The sequence below is a fragment of the Micropterus dolomieu genome, linkage group LG13 (assembly GCF_021292245.1).
Source record: "Micropterus dolomieu isolate WLL.071019.BEF.003 ecotype Adirondacks linkage group LG13, ASM2129224v1, whole genome shotgun sequence".
Classification (NCBI taxonomy): domain Eukaryota; kingdom Metazoa; phylum Chordata; class Actinopteri; order Centrarchiformes; family Centrarchidae; genus Micropterus; species Micropterus dolomieu.
The window spans coordinates 16,362,834-16,387,912 of record NC_060162.1 but is presented as its reverse complement, the minus strand read 5'-3'; the positions used below and the strand labels follow the sequence as shown (position 1 = coordinate 16,387,912).

The window sequence follows — 25,079 nt, the reverse complement described above, 5'->3', positions numbered from 1 at the left end:
GGTAGCTAATCCAGATTACCAGTCCAGCTCTGGATCACAGCCTCTTATATGGCCAAAGTGCAACATGTTTTAAGCCTGTTTTTAACTATATTGGGATTTATATTCATGTTTGGGAAAATAAATTTCACGCCATGTTTTTTTAGAGCAAAAAGAACAGAATTCCAGTGATTGGCTATTTCTTTAGAAAAATATTTTTTTTATTTTAAGTTTCACATTCACTCAAAACACCACAGTAACATTTACCTTGGACAAACAATGGATGAACACAGAGTTATAGAGGATGTACGGGATATAAATCTTGGGATCCTGGTTGGGAATACGCAGATTTTTTTTACTGTCTACGCTAAGCCTTTCCTTGCTCTTTTCATTCATTAATTTTTTTTTTTTTGCATCTGTCCATTCACTGCACATTATAACTCTCACATACACAACATTACACGCCTTCTGTCACACATGAGCTCTCTCATTCTCCCTCCTCTTATTTTCAAGCCTCCTAGACTGCAGCCAGATGGCTTTCTTAGCGTCTCACTCTCTTGTTCTCCTTTCTCTTTTTCTCTTTAGCAGGCTCCAGACTGCAGTACAGGCTGAAACTCTCCGGCCATGCAGATGTCTTCCTGCTTCTGGCGGACGACACGCTGGATGGCAGGAGGCAGGCCACGGGGGTTTCTGGAAAACACGAGGGCATAGCCATCGTCACAGCTGCCATCGTCTTTCAGGGTGCGGCAGGCGTAGGTGATGGCGTAGTTGTCGTAGTCGGTGTCAATCACCCAGTAGTTGTCACCTGGTTAGACAGAAAGGGGGAAGTTAGTGTTGAAGGAAAATGAGGGGTAATATGAGGGATGTGAGGGTGATATTTGTGCACAGCTGACCTCCACTGGACAGGTAGCTGGCCAGTCCCTGGTAGTTCATGAACATCTTGCCTGGGGTGGCAGGGTCGGGGACAGAGTACTGTGCAGCCATGTCAGCGCACACAACCCAGAAGCTGCAACATGATGACGCAAACACAGATTAGCATCACAGTGAAAGGTATTAAATGACCCAACAGTCTTTGACTAATATCATTGTCCTTGTTTAAATCAACTGAAGTTCTTAAGTTAGTGAAAGTGAATTCAAACCCACATTCCTGTGTTAAAGACCCACCACTCCAACCTGCATTTCTTCCTAATCCTTCATAATCCAGGGAAAACCCGTCTTGTAGCTAATGCTGTTCAGAATGTGCTTCTAGAAAATTACACTTGATCCTTTCTGAAAAATGTAGGTGTCTCCACAGGTCTTAGAGAGTCAAGAAGGTCGTTCTGGCCCTCTGACTTACCCAAACAGAGTGACACGTCCTTTGGAGGAGGCGGTCATGGAGCCATCATCATCAATTGTGTACTCAGCTTGGATGTTGTCCTGCAGGAACAGGCCCTCTGGATCTTTCTTCTGCAGTGCGTACCACTTTCCTGCATACTGCAATGAAAAGGAAGAACATAAGAAATCATTTGACTTTTTTATTTACTTTTTTTAAACATGCATGCTGTTTGTGTGTTTCAGTTCTCTCACCCTCTTGGGATCAAAATCCTCTTTGACTGTGAAGCTGTCAACGACACAGGAGGCAGACAGACAGCGCTCCACACAGGACAGCAAGACCAGCAGCAGGGCCAGTTTAGAGGATCCCATTCTATGATGAACATACATATCAGTGTATTAGCACCATAAACAGCTGAAAACTAGTTTTACAGTACTACTCATTCACACACGTCAGTATAATTATTTGAGAAAAAAACTGTCCAATATTCCACCATCCCTGATCTATTGCACCCTAATGCACCAACAATATATTGTAATAGCACCATGGGACACCCTATAACATGCTGGAGCAACACAACAGTCTAAAAAACATATTCTAAGCCAAAATGTCAGTACTAAATATTTGGACAAAAGTACATCTTCAACCTGTAACACCACATTATACGATATAGATGATTATCAAGTCTCTAATTTAAACAGTTAAAGCTGATAGAAGAGAAAATTTGTATTCTTAACAGAATATAAACTTACTTACTTTCTGCTGGGTACAACTGATGAAATGTAACTAAAAGGTGAATTGTCTTGACATGAGTAAAAATTTAGTGTCTTACCTGTTTTGGATCAAAGAAGCAACAGTGATAAAATTCTACTACTGTTGTGGTTATCCACCAGATTGGGTCTTGTGTCTGAAGCAGCCTTTATATACACACTCCACAGACAAGCTTACGGCTGATTTTCATTGCTTGGTTCTATATAAGGTGCTTAAATCTAGTGGTAATCCTGTTGGGTTAAAATCCTTACCCTAATCTGGCTTCAAACCTGCCCAAGAATTACCATAAAAACAATTAGACCTTTATGTAACTGACTGGAAGCACAATAAAAAGGCACATGCACATATGAGCAGATGCAGGTGCAAACTCATTAAGTGAATTTGAATGCATGCAAAGTGCATACCATAGCAGTACAGACCATACATGAAGCGTTTACTCAACTATTAATACTAAGTATTAATAACTGAAAGAAATTGCTGCTACACAAAATGCGTTTTGACCTTTGCTCTCTAATGACTGGGTTATGAAGAAAAGCCTTCACATGCACGTTGTCATGCACCATCTGAGATAACAGGATTGATACAAGGCTTAAACGATTGGTGTGTAAATGCAAAGTATGTGCATCGCAAATATTATATAAGTGGAGTGTTGTGCTATTTTAGTTTGGGGTAAACCAAGGCATAATTGAGCTGTTATGGTGCAGCCATTTTTGCAGACAAAACAAAAAGTAATTAAAATTGATGTCATGATCATGTGTTTATCTGTTGAAAATCTGTTTCCAAGAGAGAGTTTCTGATTTTAAAAAAGAAAAAGAAGTTAATGATCAAATTTTTCATTTGTCAAACTAAACTTGAAAAACTAGCCTGCAATCAACAAGAAAACACAATTCTAATTCTATTTTCCTGACATAGCAAACAGTCAATAATAAACTAACACACTTATATTCCTATTAAATGTTTTTAAATTTGGACACAACCGTTTTTCCACTCACTTTTCATCAAGGTATATATTGAACCATACACACATTTGGTGAGATATTAATCTCCTCGGATACTTTGGCGAATCCAACAATAAAAGAACTAAGGAATACTGTAATACTGTACTGTACTTGTGTACTGCACAAGCACTATTTGAAGTCACAGAAAATGATATGAAAAATTTCACAAGTCTGGCTGAATCCCAGTGGCTTGCAAAATTCTGCACTAGACATCTAGGTGAAGTTGTAAGTTGCACTACATGCACACAAGTCTGCTCACATTCAAACCAAAACAGGACTGCATACTTCACAAAGCGCCACAATGAGTAAATACTAAATATTTATTTCCTTATAATAATGATGTCCAATTTTGAGAGACAAATTCTAAAAATTCTGAATATAAATATTATAATAACAACAAAAATGCAATGTATTGCATTCTTACATGTGCACTCACGCACAAGGGCATACAATATCACTGCTAAAGTTATACTACATTTTTTATTACATTAGTATTTGATAAATCTCACACCACTTTAAAGAATAATTGGACTACCTTTTTAGTTTGTGTTCTTTTGGTTGAGCAATCAGCATGTAATCCTGCCTCCGGAGTGCTGGTGACACAAGCATTAGTTTTATCCCACCTTGATTACTGTTCACCTGTCTAGTCAGGTGCAGCCAAAAAAGATCCGTTTAAGCTACAAATAGCTCAAAATAAAGCTGCAAGACTCACACTGGCCAGTCCATCGGGGGTGAGGCTGAGTACAGACAATGTGCATGCCAGTCTCTCATGGGTTAGAGTGGAAGAGAGGTTGGCCCTTTTCTTTAGGAATATCTGTTATAGGAAACAACCCAATTGTCTGTACTCACAAATAAAGCATGTGAGAAACCAACATTCTTTAGTACTCAGTAGGCTACAAAGGGTTGTCTAGTTTTGAAAAAAACTCAGGACTGATGCAGTGTTGTGATGCTTTTTCCTTTGTCAGTAGCTTGCGTAATCATGTACACGCATAGTGATACTTTTTTATAAGCATTGTAGGTATCGTTTTTAGATTTGTGTATAACCTGTATGTTGTTCGTTATATGTTTATAGTATTATATGTATTTTTTTGTATGTTTGTTGTATGTGGACCACAGGAAGAGTATTTGCCACATTAGTAGCAGCTAATGGGGATCTGAATAAAGGAATAAGAAGTAGCCTGTATTTGAGTCCAAATTTTCCAAATAGTGGGATGAGCCTCTTAAAATTACATCAACACTGATAGCACAGTTACATAAGATTATGTACACTATACTGAGTTTGAGGGGGCTTTCACCACAAAAAGAGGATCGAATTGGTGACCCATCTTAAAAATTACTATAGTACACTACAACTATAACTTTGAATCAATGACTGCTGTTATGCACCTACACACAGACACACACATCCTCTCTCTCACTCACTCTGCTGTGAACTCTCATTTCCCGGATTAACCCCGGTAACATGAGATTACTGCTGCATAACATATCATGTAATAACATCCAAAGTCTTCATGTGTTTGTTTGCTTAACTTAAGTTCTTTTGTGTGTTGTTTTGATGCACAAAATCAAAGCGTAAGTTAATCACTGCAGACTCACCCCACACTGATAGTAAACAGTCTCCTCAGTGAGGATGCAGACTGACAAGCCAATCAAGAGAGACCATCTATTTTTTCCACCGACTGTGCTGCTCAGCACTATAATCCTACTTGTACGGCCTGAAATGGATTGTCAACAAAAATAAACTTATACACCTTTTTATATACACTATTTATATATCTTAAATGCAATAAACTTTACTTTATTTATTAATATGTGGCGGTTAATATGTGAGAATCTAAAAATTCTGTGACCCTACCTCCATTCTCCATGTTGTTTATTGTAAAGAAACTGGTGATTGATGATGAATACTTATTTGATTATTGATCTTGTAAAACCACTTATATAAATTAACCTTTAATCTGAGGACACCTGTGAGCCCAAAGGTGGCTCTATCAACAGAGCATGCTCCAAGGCTCAGGTCATGGTCATCAGCTGGTTTTGATTGGCTGATAGACCCAGGGCAAGGCTAAGACCACGATTACACCCTCTGCTTACCATCATTTAAATAATGTCATGTTCAAAGACTGTGCAAACACCTGCTGCCTAAAACCTTAAGCTCATACTGTACATCCTATTCACAAAGTGTGGAGACATTGCCTGCCATTTGGAGAATTGGTCGTTTGGACAGTTTTTTGGGCTAGAAAGGTTTAGGTCTGACTAAAAAGTGTGTATTTCTACTTCTTGTAACAACCCACAAATACAAAGCTTCCTTCTATATTGATTTGAACATACTTTAAACATATCCATATCCCTGTGTGCTATAGTTTAAATATTCACACAGATTGTTTACATTTACATCTGTCATGTTCTATTGTTTCATTGCTAGGGTGCCTAAGGGGGTTATAAGAAGTTATAGGAAACACATAAAATGCCTCATAAAAATGATAAATTACCAGGAGGGTATCAGGAAATGTCAGTCAACAATCATATATTCTGTGCAAGCCTACACAGGGGACAGAGGGGATCTGCCCTTTATTTGTTTGGAGGTGTGGCCAGAAATGACCCATTGTACCTTTAATGAGTACAGCATCTAAAACATGGGCCTGCTGCCATCCTGTGGTTAATGTCCATATTGCATCTAGTAAGTATTAACTATAGCTGTGTGTCCTCATTACAGTGATAAGAGGTACACTAAATCCAAGTTGTGTATCTCCTCACAAATTACAGGACATGTTCATAATTTTTCAAGTTTAACAACAGATTACTCACATGCCCAAATGTATAATGAAACTGTTATTGGTCACTGTAATTGTTCCTTGTGTCCGTACTGGCCCTGAAGAGATCCATTCCTATGTAATTGTAAATCTATGTAAATCCAATGTAAGTAATTGGGGATAAAGTCCACAGGCTTCTGTCTGTGAAAAAATGTCCTCTAAAGTTCAATGGGGCTTCAGCAGTCTATGTTATTATTTGCTAATTAAGCATGTATCTTTCGATTGTGGAATAAGCATGTCACAGCATTAGGAAGGGGTCACATTACAGCCAGTATGGACAGGAGAACCAATGATAGCAAACAGAAATGTTTTAGCGTGCATCCGGGCATGTTAGTAATGTTTTAATATAGCCTCGAAATGTGAACCTATCATATAATGTATACACAGCATTTATCATGATCTCTTTGCAATACACAGCAAGTGGTGGAAACATTACTTTGAATCAGTAAGAACTGATTTCATTTTAGAAGTTAAATGTAACAGACTAATCAGACATATTCAACAGAAATAAATCTAACATCTCCATAAACTCAGAGTGGTCCTTAATGTCTGAAGAGATTGGTTAACAACCAAGAAAATATATTTGACTGTGATATATTTATAAACAAAGTTAATATGTGTATTGTAGTTCAACAGTATGAAGCTATAAAGATTTATTTCAAAGTTCCCCGTGTGATTGTTTTATTTGCCAAATTAGTGTCTAAAGGAAATTTAGCTCAAGGAGATGCAGAGATAAAACTTTGCAGATAAGCTTAATGTCCAGAAAGAGTTTGAATATTTTTCATATTATGGCACTTGTTTGCAACTGCACAACATTAAATGTCCATCCTGTCCACCAATTTGATCCAGACTGAAATATCCCCACAACTATAACATGAATTGCAATATAACTTTGCCGATCCCCTGGCTCTTCCTCTATAGCTACATCTGCTGGTCAAAGTTTTCACTTATCCAGTTACCTCAACATAGACTGGATGGTTCACAGAGGACAAATAACTCTATTTTATTTATTGATTTTTTTGATTTTTCCTCTAGCACCATCAAGAGTTTGACATTTGTGTGTGTCTCAGCAACTATTGGATGGATTACCTTGAAACCTTGTATGCACATCAATTCACCCGTCAAGATGAATTGTAATAAAGTTTGTGATCCTCTGGCTCTTCTTGTAGGGCTATCATCAGGTCAAAGTGCTGATTTGGTCAATGCCTTGGTTTATGAACAAATACCTGCCAAACTAAAGACATTTACCTCAGCTGTACTTAGTGTACTTATAAATACCAAATGTTAGCATACTAACATCCTAAGATGGTGATGCTGGTAAACATTTCCCCAGCTTATCATGTTAACATTGCCATTGTGAGCATGTTAAGAAGCTGACATTAGCTTTTAGCTCAAAGCACTGTATAGACAGTAGCCTCACAGAGCTGCTAGCATGGCTGTAGATTCATGTTTATTGCTAACTGATCCACTGTGATATAGCTACAAATTGTATATTAACAGAAGTAACTATTTTTTTTTTAAATAACAATTATATATAAATAAATCAGCTAAAGCTTTCTATTTCTGAACCCTGAATAGAAAACATGTTGCTACATGCTACACACCACAGCATTAGGCAGTACTGGGTTTTAGTGGGTTTTCTCCAAGGGCCCAGGAGACACAACACATCATTATGCCCTCCTTACTTGACTCATTCTGTCATCCATACACTCTGGACCTGCCGTAATCTATTATAGTGGAAGCAGATTATCTATTTGACCTTTTGTTTAAGGTGTTTATGGAACCTTATTATAGACAGGTCCTCCCTGTGCTGAATGAAAGGATTAACTTTCTTACAGAAGCCCAGAGCATTTCTCTTTTTCCACTTTATGTCTGTGTGTGTTTGTTTCTACTATCACTAATCAGTATAAATCTTAAATCAGTGTCTAGCTTTTAGATGGCTTCACTCCCTCAGCCCTCTCAGGATGTCATTGACCATCAGTCTCCTAACTATGATAAGGTCATTGCTGTGGAAAACTCAGAAAGGCACTACAGGTAGACTGCATTAAAGATTGCATGTGGAGAAAGATGGTGAGTTGGGGTGCTGAGATAATCAGCTAGTGTCCTAACTAAATAGGGCTTAGGCCAGAGCAGGCCTTGTTTAATAAGGACTTAAAGAGATTGTACAGGTGGACCTGTATGCGTGAGAGAGATAGACAGACACAGTATACTGTAGACAACACATAACAACTGAAAAATAGTATGGAAGATATAGGACAAACTAAAAATATTTGTATATTTTTATCTCATAAATTTCCTCTATGTTTATCATAGATTAAATAGGAAATTTATCAGAAATACTAGGGTTACTACATTTTGATCCATTCCTCACAAAACCTGCTATTTATAAAATTTATTCAACAAGTATAATACTTTTATTGGGGGTGTTACTCTTGTAGTTTATAGTAACCAAGCAAAGATTATCTAGAGTTGTTATATTTTTTCACTTCTTTCTGTTGTTAATGTTTGTTCATTAGTTTAATTTGTTTCATCTATATAAATCTAAATATACGTTTGAAATTGGCATTAACATATGTGTAAAAGAAATGCTAATTGGAAGTGCAGTGAAAAGCTGATTTACATACAGTATATTTCCCTGCAGATTTTAACTTTGTGATTTACATTATCTGCGCTGTTAGGTAGAGGTACTGAATATACTGAAGCACACTGGATGGACTGGATGATTTGGCCCACGGATCCATTACTAGATGATCAGCTGACAAGTTTAGCATGGGCAGATCCCTGCTAACCTTCAGCACTATCTGCTGATGACAGAAGGATTGTTTGGATTCAGCCCTCTGCCTTCTCCTCAGGGCTCTCCCTCACTCAGTCCGCTCATCCTACTAACAGGGGGGATTATATTTTACCTGCATTTGAATGTGTCCACTTTTGTTTTCCCCCTTTGTGTGTAATACCTGGGTAAGATTGGCTTTTTTTATTTAAGGGATAAACTGGGAAACCGGCAGCTGTGTGTGTTGTTTTGATTATTTTTCTTTTTCCACTCTGAGAAGTTGGAGGTAGCTCGTGTAGAGCAGCGTTGGACCGAGTGGGAGTTCCATCACTGAGCTGAAGAGGGAGAAGACAGGAACATTTGGGAGGAGAGGAGGAAGAAGGAACCATGAGTGTGCAAAAGGAAGATGTGGAAAAGTTCCTCAAAGGGAACCCTGAATTTGCTAAAAAGTACTTTGCCAAGAAGATGAGCCCCGCCTTCATATCGAAGGCGTCAGGACTCCCAGAGAAAAAGGTCGACTTCAGCCAGTTCCAGGAGCTCAGTCAGGTAAATTGAATTGTTTCACTTTTTGTTTATTATTTTAAAAAAAGGAGGTAGAGAGTGTTATGGCAGAAAATTGTTTCCTCTTACATTTATTTTTTATACATGTTATTTTATTATTATTATTATTACTATTGTTTATGTTGTATGTATATATATGTATATTGTTTTTTATCCTTAACCTTTTCTCTCTTTGTTAACTTTTTCTTTATCATTATGTGGCTACGTCTGTCCACTCATGTAGAGTTTAGGTCAGAGCTGTGAGATTGTTTAGTGTTTTCCTTTCTTGCTGTTCCTCTACTTTCCTGTTCATTCAAGAAGAGGAGATGATCTCTGTTCCCCAAGACATAGAAACCTAGACTGTGTAAATGATTATGCATCCCTTTGCTCGGGCCAGACACTTGAAGCTGCCCTAGGTGGCAGGTCTCTGGACCAGCTGTATATGTGTTGTAGTACTTCTCTGTTTCTTCTCTTTTATCATTAAATAATTCAAAGACAACGGTTTGTTGTAACTCAATTATTTGCTCAGTCCCTCACCAGCGACATACAATTTCCACGACAGAGAGTATTGACCAAACTTTGTCACAGTTGAGCAGCCTGAGTTGCCCCACACAAACCCATCTATATAGAGTATAAACATATGTATTTATCATGAAAGGCTTTATCTTCTGCAATGAAGCCAAATTCTAAATTATTTCTCTCTTTTTCAAGTTTGAAGAAAGCCAAATCATGTATGAGGTGATCAAAGACATGCAGGAGAACATCAACATGGAAAAGGTGGTCTTTAAGATCCTGAAGAGAATCAGCGCGCTCATCCACGCAGACCGATGCAGCCTGTTCATGTACCGGCAGCGGAATGGCATTGGAGAGCTCGCCACAAGGCTCTTCAATGTCACCACGGAGGCAAAGTTTGATGACTGTGTGGTGCCACCAGACTCTGAGATCGTCTATCCACTGGACATGGGAATAGTCGGCCACGTGGCTGTGACCAAGAAGCCTGTTAATGTGAAAGATGTCACACAGGTAAGGGGGGATTCAATGAAGCTCTATCTGAATGGAGTGCAGATGTCGAGCATTTCTGCACTGCTGTCTGTCACAGTGTAGTTCATTATTTTACCATCAGATGACGCTACAGCCTTCAATTTTCAAACACCACACATAGTAGCTTTAACTATTAATTAAATGTTTATCTTTTGAACAATTAAATCTTAAGCAAGCGTGCTTCTGAGGGTCATAAGATCAATGATTTCCACTTCACTCATTAATTAAATATGACTCAGCCAAACTGCCCTTTAGAAAGAGGTCCTGCTAAAAATGTGGCATGCGGACAAGTGTATGAGTTTTGCATCACCTTAATGACAAATGATGATCAAAACCCTCGATGACTGGCATGTTTCTGAAGGAATATGCTGGCCGACATTATTCTCCCCAAAAGTAATCCCAGTGAAACAGATGTAGGTCAATGCCAAAAATTATACGTTGATGTAAGCACTGATAGTTCACATTTGAAAAAGGCAATAAGGCTATGGCATCCATGACATTTCATTGGGAGTGGCTTTTGTTTTGCATTTTGAACTAAATGTTTACAATGACACAAACTCCCCCATAAGAGATAATTAGCTATTAATAGAAGTGATGCATTGTGGAAATAATATTGTAAGCTCTCATGCATCTTTAATTTGAGGGGTGGTTATCAATAATGCACCAAAGGGCACTGACTTGGGTAGCAAAGGTTTAAAACATAGTTTGCGTAGCTTTAGTGCCTACTCGTCTGTTTATGGATTAAAAACTAGTCAGTGGCACGCTCTTACTGAATCTGTATGTTGGTTGTTGATGATGGTTGCAGACAAGTAAAAGAAGAGTGAGGGTATAAATCCCCTTGTCAGACATAATCCATTTATTTCCAGATCCCATCAGCCTATTCTCTAGCGATGGATTAGACGCCTCTGGCATTTAATCAGCAGTCAGCAGGAATCTCAAACAGAAAATTTGTTTACTTTACATTACCTCCATACATTGTGTCCATAGAGTGTCTGTATATCAGGCTTTTAAATGGGAAGATATTTACATCCACACGTAAATTATAAATAGTCAATTAAATTGTGGTGATTTCGGGTATTTTTCAAAAGGCATTTTGGTTAAGTGATTTGTCATCTTATTTTTAATGGTCTCCTTTCGGTTTATACTACCTACCATGTGACATGAAAAAAAAAAAGAGACATTCATTAAAATATTAAGATTAGGAACTCCACTGACCTCTAATAAATCCACTCATGACCCAGACAACACAATTTACTAAATATTGTGAATATTATGATATTGAAAATCCTAAAACGTTTACGTAAATGAAACAACCGTTAGATCAAGTAAGTGCTAACTGCATATCATACAAGTAATCCATTTAAGACCACATTTTCTTTTTTAAAACATTGCACATTACATAAAATATACAAAATTATAGTAATGAAAGCACGTCACTGTGTGTGCACATGGGTGTTTTATATGTACTAAAAACATGTATTTTCTGTCTGTTAGAACCAGCACTTCAGCTCATTTGTGGATGACCTCACAGATTACCAGACCAGGAACATTCTGGCGGCACCCATCCTCAACGGCAAAGACATGGTGGCTGTGATCATGGCTCTGAACAAGACCACGGGACCACATTTCACTGCTGAAGATGAAGATGTGAGTCCCAACCGCACAAGCACCAATGTACAAAACACACACAGTTAAAGCATATACACACACACACACACACACACACACACACAGAGTAGTGTGATGTACAGTGGCCTTGTCAAAGACCTACAATAATAATCAATAATAAAATCATAGTTTTTTCAACATGTATTGAAAATACAGAAAGCAAATTAAATGAATTGTTTTTTTAATTAATTGTGACTGCTTTCCATCACAGACTCAAAGCAATATGCAGTCAGGTTTTGATTGGGGCTCATTTTGGACCTTTAAATTAAATGAAATTGTGATGAAAACTCTAAAAGATAAGTGACATAAGTGCATCACTACAGGTGGGAGGGAATTCCCTTTGAGCTGACGGGTAGATTATTAAGGTCTTTGCGAGTGAGACAGGTGTATGTTCACTATACGTCAGGTCATTAATCCACCACGTATAAGGATGTCATCCCAATTAGGAATAAACTAAGCTTCAAAATGGAAATAAGCTTGAGGTGGTCAGGTAAGTCTTAGATCCACAGCAGGTTAGTTACTTTATTAACAGCATGTAACTATATGACAGTGTATGAGATCATTAAAAATAAATAGATGAAAATGCTGTGCTGTATTATGTGAATGACAGCAGCAGGAACTAATCTATTCACTATAGTAATGCTGTGGCATATAAATGTGCTTCTAGTAATTAAAACTAAATAGCTTTTAATGTCTTTCTACTTTGTAGTTGTTGTGTTTACTAGTGTTGGTATCTGGCTGAATACCATCATCACCGTTAAAAAACATGGCTGCAATGATGGCCATGGCATGAAAAACTGACTAATTAAGATCACTGTTGATTATATTTATATGTATTTTTTAGATGCTAAGCAATAAAAATAGTCTAATATGAACATGATTATAGAAAGAACCAAAGGAGGAGAAAAGAAAAAGTGGTTTATGTAGAGAAGAAGCTACCTGGTAAATGTAGATTACTGGCCCAAAAAAATAATACTCAAGTAAAGAGTAAAAGTATTCATTTGCGTGACTTGTAACAAATTACTATCCACTCCTGCTCACACATTATATTTATAATAATATGTAATTTATGTTATCTAATTATAACTTTTATTCTGACACTGTGCTTTTTTTAAACATTGCTTTCTTTTCTCTTGATTGTGCGTTTAGCTTTTTCTAAAGTATCTGAAAGTTGCCAATTTGAACTTGAAGATCTACCACCTGAGTTACCTCCACAGCTGTGAGACACGTAAAGGACAGGTGAGGGATGTTAACCTGCACATCTTTTGATAGAAGTCACTCTTCATTCTACTTACTAGCTATATACAGAATTACTGCATTTACACTGCACGAACCAAATCTTTGACATAACTGTGTGGTATGTCTCCTAGCTGCTGCTGTGGTCTGCCAACAAGGTATTTGAAGAGCTGACAGACATTGAGCGACAGTTTCACAAAGCCTTGTACACAGTCCGAGCCTACCTCAACTGTGACCGCTACTCTGTTGGTTTATTAGACATGACGAAGGAGAAGGTACGTACGGTCTCTTTCTGTGTCTTTGGCTGTAATATCCCATGTTTTGTGCTCATTGTGTATTTATCATGACAAGGAGCTGACTTCTTACTCTACATTTTTGTGTCCATCTTCTTCCAGGAATTCTTTGACATCTGGCCAGTGTTGATGGGAGAGCAGGCACCTTACTCTGGCCCAGTCACGCCTGATGGCAGGGTACATTGTTTTCTTTCATCAATCTAACAATATTATTACACTCCTTGGTAGTGGATATCTACCTACCTGAAGTTGCCCTTGGTCTTTTTTTCTATAATTGTTTTAAATCTATTTGTGTGTTATTTTTCCTCCAGGAGGTCATTTTCTACAAAGTGATTGATTATATATTGCACGGAAAAGAAGACATCAAAGTAATACCGTAAGTAAATCTTTTTCATTTGAAAGTTTGCCTTAATCTGAAGTTTTTTATAAACTGTGGTCATGGATTATAATGACAAAACAAATACCACAAAACCAGACTTAGTTATTTATAGTAATTTGCAGAACTAGGGAGCAGGGCTTTAAGCAAAATTGGTATATGTATGTACCATGTTACTCAGTTGTGATAGATGAACAAGATACATTTAAAACCATGAATAATATATGCCATACATAGGAGAGGGTCAGTAGCCTAATCCCAGTTTGGACACAATCTGTGCTGATATCTGATAACTTGTCTGCTTTCCCGTCTCTCACACAGCAATCCGCCTCCAGATCACTGGGCCTTGAGTAGCGGCCTGCCCACTTACGTTGCTGAGAGTGGTTTTGTGAGTTTCTTTTCATTACTTTACTACAAGCTGTTGAATCAGTAAGGATCAAATGAATGTATGTGCACATCTTCCACCTTGATGAACCTTGTTTTACTTCTGCTCCTCAGATTTGTAACATTATGAATGCAGCTGCTGATGAGACGTTCCAGTTTCAGGTAAGAGACTTCAGTTAGCTAAACTCAGCTGAAAGGAAAAGTGACAGTTCAGGGACACTTATGAGAGAGATCCTTTATACGGCATCAGATGTGCTTGCTTGTTGTTTCAATGTTGCAGACTGAGCCACTCGACAGCAGTGGCTGGACGATAAAAAATGTTCTCTCGCTGCCAATCGTCAACAAAAAAGAAGAGATCGTTGGTGTGGCCACTTTTTACAACAGAAAAGATGGAAAGCCTTTTGATGATCAGGATGAGCAGCTCATGGAGGTATTTTGATCGCTCCTTTTTAACACTGAATTCTGTCACATATGGGATTTTTGTGTAATGAAATACTCACAAGTCTACCAAACAGTGTTATTTGGACTGTATCTGTTATTCATGCTCTCCTGATACATACAGTTACACATTGTGCTGATTTTGATCCCTGTTTCTCAGGCTTTGACCCAGTTCCTGGGCTGGTCCGTTTTGAACACGGACACTTATGACAAGATGAACAAGCTGGAGAATCGGAAAGACATAGCTCAAGACATGGTGCTTTACCATGTCAAATGTCGGGATGATGAGATTCAGAATATCCTGGTCAGCACTGTACTTTATTTTTTCCACCTGTTAATTAGGTCAACCGGTTTAGCTTTATCAAAAGTTCCAATGTGCACATTCTAGCTTTTCTACATTTTTGTTACACACTTCCTTTTACAGTATGAGCTTCACTCTGTTGGAGGTTTAACTACCTAACTAGAACTACTTCCTACTTACAACCTCAATGATTTTCTCATCTCTTCCAGAACACCAGAGAAGTCTATGACTGTGAACCCAGAGACTGTGAAGAGGAGGAGCTCCTAGATATCCTGGTAACACTGAAACCTGTCTGTAATTCAGTCAACACATTTAATTTGTCCCCAAAGTAAATCTTTAGGAGAGGAGGGAAATTTGCGTTATTCAAATATTTGGGAGCGCAACACTTAATAAAATAACGTGTCAGCAAAACTGTCATGAATGTGCTGCGTACTTATGTTACTTCTGTTCATTTCCCTCTTAGAAAAAAGACCTACCTCCACTGATTAAGAAGTTTGAGATCTATGAGTTCCGCTTTTCGGATTTTAACTGCACAGAGATGGACCTGGTGAAGTGCGGGATCCAGATGTACTATGAGGTTGGGGTAGTCAAAAAGTTCCAGGTCCCTCAAGAGGTGATCTAGACACACAAACGTACATGCACACACAAATTATTATGCATTATTATGAAGCACCAAGCCTGTGTGATTAATCAGCTCTCTCCTCTCAGGTGCTGGTTCGGTTCATGTACTCAGTCAGTAAAGGTTACAGAAAAATCACCTACCACAACTGGCGTCATGGTTTCAACGTGGGGCAGACCATGTTTACACTTCTAACGGTATTCTTTTCTAGTCAATTTACAATAGAAGGTATATATAACTACTCCACTTTCATGCCTGAAGAACGATAACATATTGGTCTTTGGGGCACTCAATCATATAAGACATTTTGTGTATTTCTTTGATTTGTGTGCTCAGACAGGAATGCTGAAGCGGTACTACACTGACTTGGAAGTAATGGCCATGATAACTGCAGGCTTTCTCCATGATATTGATCACAGAGGGACCAACAACTTGTACCAAGTCAAGTAAGTGATTCTGAGAACATTTTCATGTTTTAAGAGAAAAAGATTAAGAGAAATAATCAAGCCTTTTGCAAAACTGGTTGTATAGAAAATCAGTCCCCTTCAGAGAGGTACAATTATAACACGGCTGTGTCTTAATGCCATAATAACAATATTAACTGTATGCTATGTGCACACATACCAGCTTCTATCTGAATGTAAAAGGTTCAAGGTTCAGCTCTATTGTACAACATAGGATTGTACAATGAATGATATGCAATTGTAGCCCCCTTCACGCTGTACACACAGATAATGTATAAACAGATTGAAAAAAAAGTTAAAAAGTATCTTTTTTTTTGTGGTAATGTAGCTGAAGTTGTAGTTTGTTTGTTTTTTTAGTTTTTCAAAGGTTTTTAATGCATCTTAAGCCAGCTTTGATAACAATAAAACATAGTGTTCACTGTGGTCTTTGAAAGTTCATTTTATTCTATGGCTAACTGGTAGAAAAAAGTGTTTCCAGTCTTGAAAGCCATATGTTACACCTTGGTATGATCCTTATACATATATATATATGGGTTAAACTTAAAACTTAAAATAAAAATAAACTATCTATACTTGTGTAACTTACGTAGTTATCTCCTAAACAATTTGATTTTCGTGTCTAATTTTGTTCATATCTGAATGTGTATTTAATACTTGCGTCAACAGATCTGGCAACCCTCTGGCCAAGCTACATGGCTCCTCCATCTTGGAAAGGCACCATCTAGAGTTTGGAAAGTTCCTCTTGGCTGATGAGGTGAGAAAGAAGAGGTGAACTAGAGAACTAACTTGTGCATTACTGAAATTCCTTGCTAATCACATCCTCCAGTCACTACTTATGAGCGATGTCCATCTCTCTCCTTTCATCTCGCCTGCAGTCACTGAATATCTACCAGAACCTTCACAGGAGACAGGTAGACCATGTGATTCATCTCATGGACATCGCCATCATCGCCACTGACCTGGCTCTTTATTTCAAGTCAGCTCAATCTCTCATTGACTCACACTACCTGTTTATTAACTCATGGTGCTCTTTCTTTTATGTCTTTATTGGAAACATACACAATGATAACTGGTAAATCACTTCCTCTCCTTGTACTTTGCTAGGAAAAGAACCATGTTCCAGAAGATCGTGGACCTTTCGCACACATATGAGGATGAAAAGAAGTGGGTAGATTTCATGTCTCTAGAAACAACCAGAAAAGAAATCGTCATGTGAGTACACCTAGCATGAATATACTGTAGTCCTATGTTCAATTGCATTTCTCTAATCGTCTAAATATTTCCTATTTCAGGGCTATGATGATGACTGCATGTGACTTGTCAGCTATCACCAAACCTTGGGAGGTACAGAGCAAGGTGAGAAACAGAAAAAAGTAATAAATTAGTCACTCACAAAGTCTTTGTCATTTTCTACATATGACTATGTGTGTGTCTTTGTTTTGTATGCATCTTTCAGGTTGCCTTGTCTGTAGCAGCAGAGTTTTGGGAGCAGGGTGACCTGGAGAGGACAGTATTGGAACAGCAACCTATTGTGAGTTTAAAAATTGTGGTAGTAAATGTGTAACAGGTGAGGTACAGGTCATATACAAGTCACACCCGGGGTCACTAAAATGGCATAGCAAAGGGATAAATATTGTAGACCAAGAGGGATTCTTCAGAGTTGGTTTGGTACCACATTGTATGCTGATACTATAATATCCTCGGCCAAGCTTCATTAAACATGCTATGTAAGCAATCACGAGTTTCTTTACCACAACTGTCACCTAGCCCACATTCATTTTGAGTGAATATGTACCACTTTGTATGCTGATATCCCGGTGATTTTTTACCTGGAAGTTAGGGTTGTAAACAGCAACACTCTCTCTTTGCTCCCAGCTCCCAGTCAGGGAAGAGTCAATTAGCTAGCTGACTACCATTAGCAGTTAACGGTTAATTTAGCAACAAGTAAAGCTATCTGTCCATCAGGAAATTCCATAAATCAAAGAGAGTTGAGGCAGAACAGCCAGAGAACACCAGGCAGCGTGTTTCATGTGTACTACATCAAAGAGAATCCATTTTGCCTGTTTTTGTTGTGGCTTTTTTTGTTGTTTTGCACTTACCTTAAGCTTACGTCAGATGAGAAGGCGGTCCTAGTGACCCAGGACACATTTGTGTACACACTGCTAAAAGACTGTGGCCATATGTAGCCCAGATGACCTTTGAAAGTGGTCTTAACAATAAGGTCTTCAATGCAGGCGTCCTCAATGCACCTTGGGTGCATTCACACCTGTACTTAGTCCTGTCCACTAGTGTTCGGATCACCCAGGGTGCATGTTGATGCCAGGTGTAAACAGAGCCTATGCCTCACTACTCCCAATCACTTAAAGGGCAGCTTTTATTATTAATTTTCGGGATGTTAATATGATGTTTTTGAGTGTCTCAAATGCTTTCTGTCTCTCTCTCCAGCCTATGATGGACAGAAACAAGGCAGCAGAGCTTCCAAAACTACAGTGTGGTTTCATTGACTTTGTCTGCACGTTTGTCTACAAGGTAATGTTAAATATTGCATTTTGACTGATCAACTAAACAGTACATGTTTCTTTTCAGTTTAACTAAAGTAAAATAATTCATTTAGTATATTCCTCCCCTATTTTTCTGCAAGTTTGTACATAAACCTTTATGGTAGGAATGACCAAATAAAAGCCACCCGCTTACTTATTTTCACTGGAGTATCAACAAGTGTGAACAAACCCTCTCACCTAAACTGCTTCGTTTTCATCTTTGCAAACTTAAATAACTTACAATATTTTATTTCTTTCACTATTTTCTTCTTAGGAGTTTTCTCGCTTCCACCCACAAATCCAGCCCATGCTGGATGGCATCCTAAACAACAGGAAGGAGTGGAATGCTAGAAAAGAAGAGTATGAGGCTAAACTGAAAGCCATAGAAGACGAGAAGGCTGCTAAAGAGGCAGCCGCAGCCAGTAAAGGTGTTGTGACACTTTGCAATAATCAAACATTAAAATGTATTACAGCTGCTGCAATGACGTTTGCCCAATCTTATAGTAATTTCATGCGTGCCATTGATCTATGTAGTGCAAGAACCAACATCTAAATAGGAACACTGAACCTAAAAAGTTACTATTGGGCTATTTAGTTTGAATGCTGAAATCAGCCTAAACAATTAAGCTTATTTACTAAATGTTGCTAATCCACAAAAATATTAACCCTTTTCATTGATGTTGTCTTTGTCCCCCCAGGTACTACAAACAACACCAGTGGTGGAGGCTCCAAGACCTGCTCAGTGTGCTAAAAGGTCAAAAGTCTGTGCACATGATGGGCGTGCTCATTGACGGCTCATGACAGACTGACTTACAGTATTACCTGGGTACCACAGGCAGTCAGTCAGTCTCAACACCAGTAAAGTAAATAAAGTCAGAAAGACAGATATGCGAGTGAATGCACAGCCCCGTAGTATTTCTTCAGATAAACTGGTTCAGATCAGAAAAGAAAAACCTGAACATGGAAAGAATCCTCACCAACAAGAGCAATGTTTTAACACTAACCAGGTGATATAAAAAATGAATCCAGAACAAGGCAAGTCACAGGGTATTTTGAGGATTAATGTTAGTTCAGATGGAAAGATGCTGCATGTATGTATGTGTGCTTGTTTGTTGTGTGACACACTTTTATTTTTCTTTAAAGTAGTTATGAAACACAGCAAAAATGAGAGGATAAAACTTGTACATACATCTGTGTAGTAAATGATACCCATGTACAGTATGTATTATGTAAGTGTGACAGTAAAAGTTCAGTCTTTGCTGCAAAGCCCAAGTCACTGTAGATTGTTTATCATGTTTGGAGTATATTGTACATTAACATAATAGTCAGCTAGTGTTTCAGAATGTAAAATCAAATAATGGGTAGAAAGAACTATAATGAAACTGCTGTAGATATTCCAATAATTCAAAATGACCATATCATGTTCACATCTTCCAGTCACTTACCATTTACATCTGAGAGTTTGTTTACCTTGATTTCAGATAGATGACAAGACTGCCGCAGTAAAAGATGCATATACATATTAGTGTGGTTCCTTTTTATGGCAAAGGCATAGAAATTTTACTTTACTGTCCGCGAACAAGTCTGTAGTTGCTTCTTCATGATGCCTTCATACTGTACATATGTCTGAGAGTAGTTGAGAATGTTATATCTTATGAATAATTACAATGTCTTATTAATCAAGAGCACATTGAAACTCAGTCACTATTCTGGAAATTAGATTGTTCTGTGTGAACTGAATAATTGGACCTCAATGGCAATCCTACTTTTTTATGGTGGCAGGAGGAACCATCTGTCTCCAACTACTGCAAATATTTACCACTTATTAATCCCTGTTGGGAATTTCATCCTCTGCAGTGGTCCCAACCATAAATAGGAGCAGGGGTCAGCCCTAGCACCCGAGGACTGTAGTTCTGAGGCCACTGTCTTGGAGTATTTATAATAGCAAACAACAATATGTTTTAATGTGAAAGGAAAAGTAAAAGTAGAGAACAAGCAAACTCCACACAAAAAAGGATCAGGTCAAAGACCTGACCCCGGGACTGTTGTGACGCAACAGCGCTAACCCACTCGTCCACCATGTATCTGCACTAACAATTTCTGCAGACAGACAATGAAGGCTGCAAAGAGCTGTTTGAGACAAAACAAGTTCTTGTAATGACTTGTAATGTACATATTTTCTTCCTCCCTGTACATATATAAAAAAATATTTTTCTAGTTGAAATATAGAAGCTTATTTTGTAAACAGTGAAATTAGTGTGATTTGTAAGCACTGGCAAATGAGGCATAAAGTAATTTCTTATTCCCTTAAATTATTGAGATATGGCTGTTTTTTTAATGGCTGCTTGCCTCAGCTTACTGATGTACAAGTCAGTGGGTGTTTCAGAGATGACCGTGTAATATTAGGCAATAAATGCACCTTAATATGCTGTGGATGAATCCATTAACATTTTAAATAGACTTCACTTTATGGTCAGTATGTTAAAGCTTGCTTCTTAATGTGCTCCATGTGTACAATGATGTCTCAAATAAAGCAAATGTATTTTTATGAGGTAAACGTGTGAATTAATTGAATGAGATACAGAAACTTGCTTACAAACTAAAATGACTAACTTTATACTTATTGACTGGTAACTAACTATTCACTGATTAAGCATACCCACAACTGACTGACTTTTATAGACATCTCACTAATTTGTTTGTTAGGTTTTTTTTTTAAAGACGACAATTTGTTGAGAACACAAAATCTGCTATTACCTAGCTATCACAATGCTATAGCATGTACTATATAAAGATAAAGGCTATGTAGATTTCATAAGGTTACAATATTACACAACTTAAAAGTATTGAGGGAACACTTCTGTCCACACTGCACTTTCTACAACTGGTCCCTGACCCCAATCCTGGGATTGCTGCTAAACTAGGCCAGGATTACAACTGTGCTCTTCCCTCAGGCTCATCTCTTACTGAAGGACAGGTACACAACACACACACACACACACACACACAAAACGTGTGTACTTCACATATCATGCAACCAACAACCAACCAACATCTGAAGAATTAGATGAATTTACATGGTTTGATGTTATTTTGTAACTTAGTATGAAATTAAACCACAGACATAAAAAAGAACACAAGAACCCTTGATTATTACATGAAAAATATTTTTTTCTTTTTATTGAGTTTGGAACATAACGACTCAGGTCCAGAGAGAATTCATTGGAGGATGGAGTCAGAATTTGCTGCAGAAAAGAGAACAAGAGGGAAACACAAATGACATTTTGTGGACATAATGTCAAAATGTGTGATTCGAATTCAGGCTGCGCAATTTCAATAATATTGCAATATTTTTAGGCTATATTGCAGTACACACTATATCTTGATATACAATTTCTGTCTAAAATAATTCTCAAATAGTGCAAACATGATAATCTTCTAGAATATGATGCACTGCTGTAGAATAAACTACTAGGGTCTGAATCTTTGAGTGTCTCACAATTTGATTCAAAACTCGATTCAAAATGATTTTTGATTTAAATATCGATTCTTGATTCAATACACAGGGGTACTAATTTCAGGATCTACTCCAGTCTTCTGTGAGCCTAGCCATTTGTAGTGTTCCAGAAGTAGTTGGTTTTCATTTTGCATGGGGAGAAATGTTGCTGGGGTTATCAACTATTTTGATAATAGTAATTATTCATGTAAAGACATTTGATGGTTCCAGTTTGACAAATGTGAAGATTTGCTGCTTTCCTTCTCAATAATTTTAATTTATTGTTAATAATATTGAGGTTGGACTGTTGGTCGAGGTTCGCATTTTTCTGCATTCAGTACTTTTAGTACATTTTCCTGATTATATGTACAATGTTTGACTTAACATTTCCAATGCAGGACAGAGCATCAGAGTTATTTAACTTTTAGTGCTAACCAGAGGTGGAAGAATACTTCTTCAAAAAGTACAGAGCCTTTCCCTTTAAAGGAAGGTGGCTTTGTGGATAACCTGTGTGTGACAAAGTCTAGTGGGTTTGTTGTGAAAGTGAGTCTTTCCTAGTGTTTAAGGGGTAATTACTTTACTTTAGTCAGCCATAATGTGTGTAGATAAGCTTGGGTTGCAGTACGATAGTTACTGAATGGCTGTGTGTTGTGCTTGCTGCAACAGAAAATAAATTACAAAGTCAGTTTATGTAACGTTACTACGGCATCTTATACTCCTCACAGCAGAGTTGCTCCAGACTGTAAAAAGCCAGATAGTTAGCAGCTACTAATTAGGCTAAAGTCAATTAAAATAGCTTATAACCAGAGGTGTCCCAAATATGTTTTAAAGACAGTAATTAAAGCTAATTAAATCACAGTGACTTGTAGCTGCTAACTAGCTTGCTTTTCATCGTTTTTCCATTTTTCATACCTCAGCAGCAACCAGCAGAATCACTGAAAACTCAAATATGACGCAATATGGTCATCTGCTCTATCACAAATTAATTAAAATTCAAATATATTAGACATATAGTCACAAAGAGACTGGGTGGTCTGGTGTTACCTTCAGACAGTTGTTTGTAGATGCGCTCCTGCTCCTCTCGGATCTTCTTCTCCGCTTCTTCTACCATTCTCTCCTGCTCAGCTATGGGCTTTAGGTACTCTGATCAAGAATAACACCACAACCGGTCATTATTTCAAAACAAACGCTTAACATTTTTAATTTAGCTTTATGCAGTGAACAAAATATCCTAATGACAATCAAGGGGTCCAGCCTCATGCACACAGCAATAAGTAGATTTACATTATACTTTAAGAGCACATATATACTCCATATATACAAACTTTATAAATTAGAGCAGGCATATGTCAGCCACTCATTTCAAACATCCTTTATCACAGGAAAATATTGGAAATGTTGTATTTTGTATTTAAAGACCCTCCAAAAATCTGATTCTAAGGTTTTCATGGGGTCATTGGTGTTAATTAAGGGGCCTGACACCCTTGTAGTGAATTTGCTTTGTAAAGTAAACTTAGTATTTAATTTTATTCTTACCGCTATAATAATAAAAAAAAAAATGGTAGTTTGAGTATCAAACACTCATGTAGATTTGAAAGGTAGCTCTCTACTTGTCACATCGCTTAAACTGGTAAATTAATGTCTACAAAGAAGGTGTAGGTCGGTCTCACTGAAGTGTGTTGCATTACAACTTTATCTCACAGGCCTTTTTCACAACTGAAATTCTGACTTGCTATAGTAAGAAAAGCAAAGGTGTTACTAATTACATTGACAATGGCTCTTTTGTTGTCAAGTGAACCCTGTAAGTATCTGATGGAATTAATCTATCATATACCCAACTATTTAACAGTCATAGTAAGAGAGTTTCACTATTTCCATTACATCCTTGTGTTTAATTATTGCCCGTGAAGATTGGACATTGTGATTATGACAGGCTGGCGCATGCGCAGAAATCAGCTTACCAAACCTCTGCTTGCCGTAGAAGACGCCGAGCAGCAGGGCAGACCACCTGGCCGTCTGAAATAAAGGTGATTCAGACATATTAACGACTGTAAGCTATGTCTAGATAGCTAACTGAGTTATTTGAGACATCTCTGCAAGACATAAGCTGTCAATTAAGTTATTTTCAAAGAATGTAAAATTCCCACTGCACGACTACATTAACGTGACCGTCACTTTTTATTATAATAAAAACAATTACAATTATAAGATGAGAGGAAGTCACCGTTTGTTTCTACGTTTCTGTCTTTAACTAAATACAGGGTTCGGTCACCGTTTAACAAGATAACACTTAAAGTTAGTACTATATAGACGTTCTTGCGGAGGAAAGTTCACCTATATGTTAACCAACAGCCTGTCAATGTCATTGCTAGCAAACATTAGCTAAAATGCTACTTGAACAGCTAACATGAGCAGCCATGGTGCCGACGTCTTGAGGGGAAAGCTGGGTTTTAATTAAGCTATTCTATTTAGATGAACAGAATTACAACGCTCACAATCAGGACAAATAATTTTTGTTATTACCTTGATGAGCGGGGACACTGCGACTGGCGGAACCATTGCGATGCGAGGAAGTAACTTCCGGGCCGGGGCGGAAGTAATCATTTTATCCCTTTTTTTTCTCGACATATAAGAGGAAAATTAAAATCAACATAACCAGAGTTAATTATACTGTTAGCCAAACGTCAGTTTCCGAAATATATAGTGAAAATAGAAAAAAATTATTTGTTCGCTTTTTTTCTCGCTGCAAACGATGTACGAAAGTGTCTTTGAAAGCAACAGACAAACACAATTTGAGAGTGAACTCACCAGCTTCACAAGGTAATGATACCTAAACAGAGTTTACAAATAAATGTACACTCAGCTAAATGAATAAACAAATAAACAGTTGATCATTGAGATAAGGGAAATATTGTAAATGACTTGAACCTTGCTTCATACAAAATTCCATACTTGGCAGTAAAATGCATTTTATCTTATATGAGACACTTTTATACAGCTATATCAAAGCAGGTGCACTGCTTGAAAGATGCAATAAAAACCT

The 25,079-nt window shown here is 37.6% G+C and overlaps 3 protein-coding genes across 4 annotated transcripts; 1 reads left to right on the top strand and 2 right to left on the bottom strand.

Annotated features, from left to right (window-relative positions):
* Positions 1–242: 242 nt before the first annotated feature.
* Positions 243–2,130, bottom strand: rbp4l (retinol binding protein 4, like). Of its 2 annotated transcripts, XM_046067112.1 has the most exons (5): positions 2,121–2,130; positions 1,543–1,660; positions 1,313–1,449; positions 870–982; positions 243–781 (listed from the first exon to the last, which is right to left on the bottom strand). In XM_046067112.1, the coding sequence occupies exons 2-5, from the start codon at positions 1,657–1,659 to the stop codon at positions 558–560; spliced, it is 591 nt and encodes a 196-aa protein (XP_045923068.1). In that variant the 5' UTR covers position 1,660; positions 2,121–2,130; the 3' UTR covers positions 243–557. The 2 variants fall into 2 exon arrangements, with proteins under 2 accessions (XP_045923068.1, XP_045923067.1); XM_046067111.1 differs by lacking the exon at positions 2,121–2,130 and having other exon boundaries at positions 1,543–1,721.
* Positions 2,131–9,027: 6,897 nt separating this feature from the next.
* pde6b (phosphodiesterase 6B, cGMP-specific, rod, beta) lies at positions 9,028–21,088 on the top strand. Its single transcript, XM_046067371.1, has 23 exons — positions 9,028–9,186; positions 9,892–10,203; positions 11,716–11,868; positions 13,039–13,128; positions 13,260–13,400; positions 13,521–13,595; positions 13,730–13,794; positions 14,116–14,182; positions 14,293–14,340; positions 14,459–14,608; positions 14,777–14,920; positions 15,127–15,192; positions 15,381–15,530; positions 15,626–15,733; positions 15,873–15,982; positions 16,667–16,754; positions 16,876–16,976; positions 17,105–17,212; positions 17,293–17,356; positions 17,457–17,531; positions 18,446–18,529; positions 18,815–18,968; positions 19,239–21,088. Exons 1-23 carry the CDS (start codon positions 9,028–9,030, stop codon positions 19,289–19,291), a joined length of 2,565 nt encoding a protein of 854 aa, XP_045923327.1. The 3' UTR covers positions 19,292–21,088.
* Positions 21,089–21,690: 602 nt separating this feature from the next.
* On the bottom strand, positions 21,691–24,652 carry LOC123981846 (ATP synthase subunit e, mitochondrial-like). The gene is made up of 4 exons (XM_046067050.1): positions 24,560–24,652; positions 23,998–24,052; positions 23,081–23,179; positions 21,691–21,785 (listed from the first exon to the last, which is right to left on the bottom strand). Exons 1-4 carry the CDS (start codon positions 24,638–24,640, stop codon positions 21,760–21,762), a joined length of 261 nt encoding a protein of 86 aa, XP_045923006.1. The 5' UTR covers positions 24,641–24,652; the 3' UTR covers positions 21,691–21,759.
* Between the last annotated feature and the right edge of the window lie 427 nt (positions 24,653–25,079).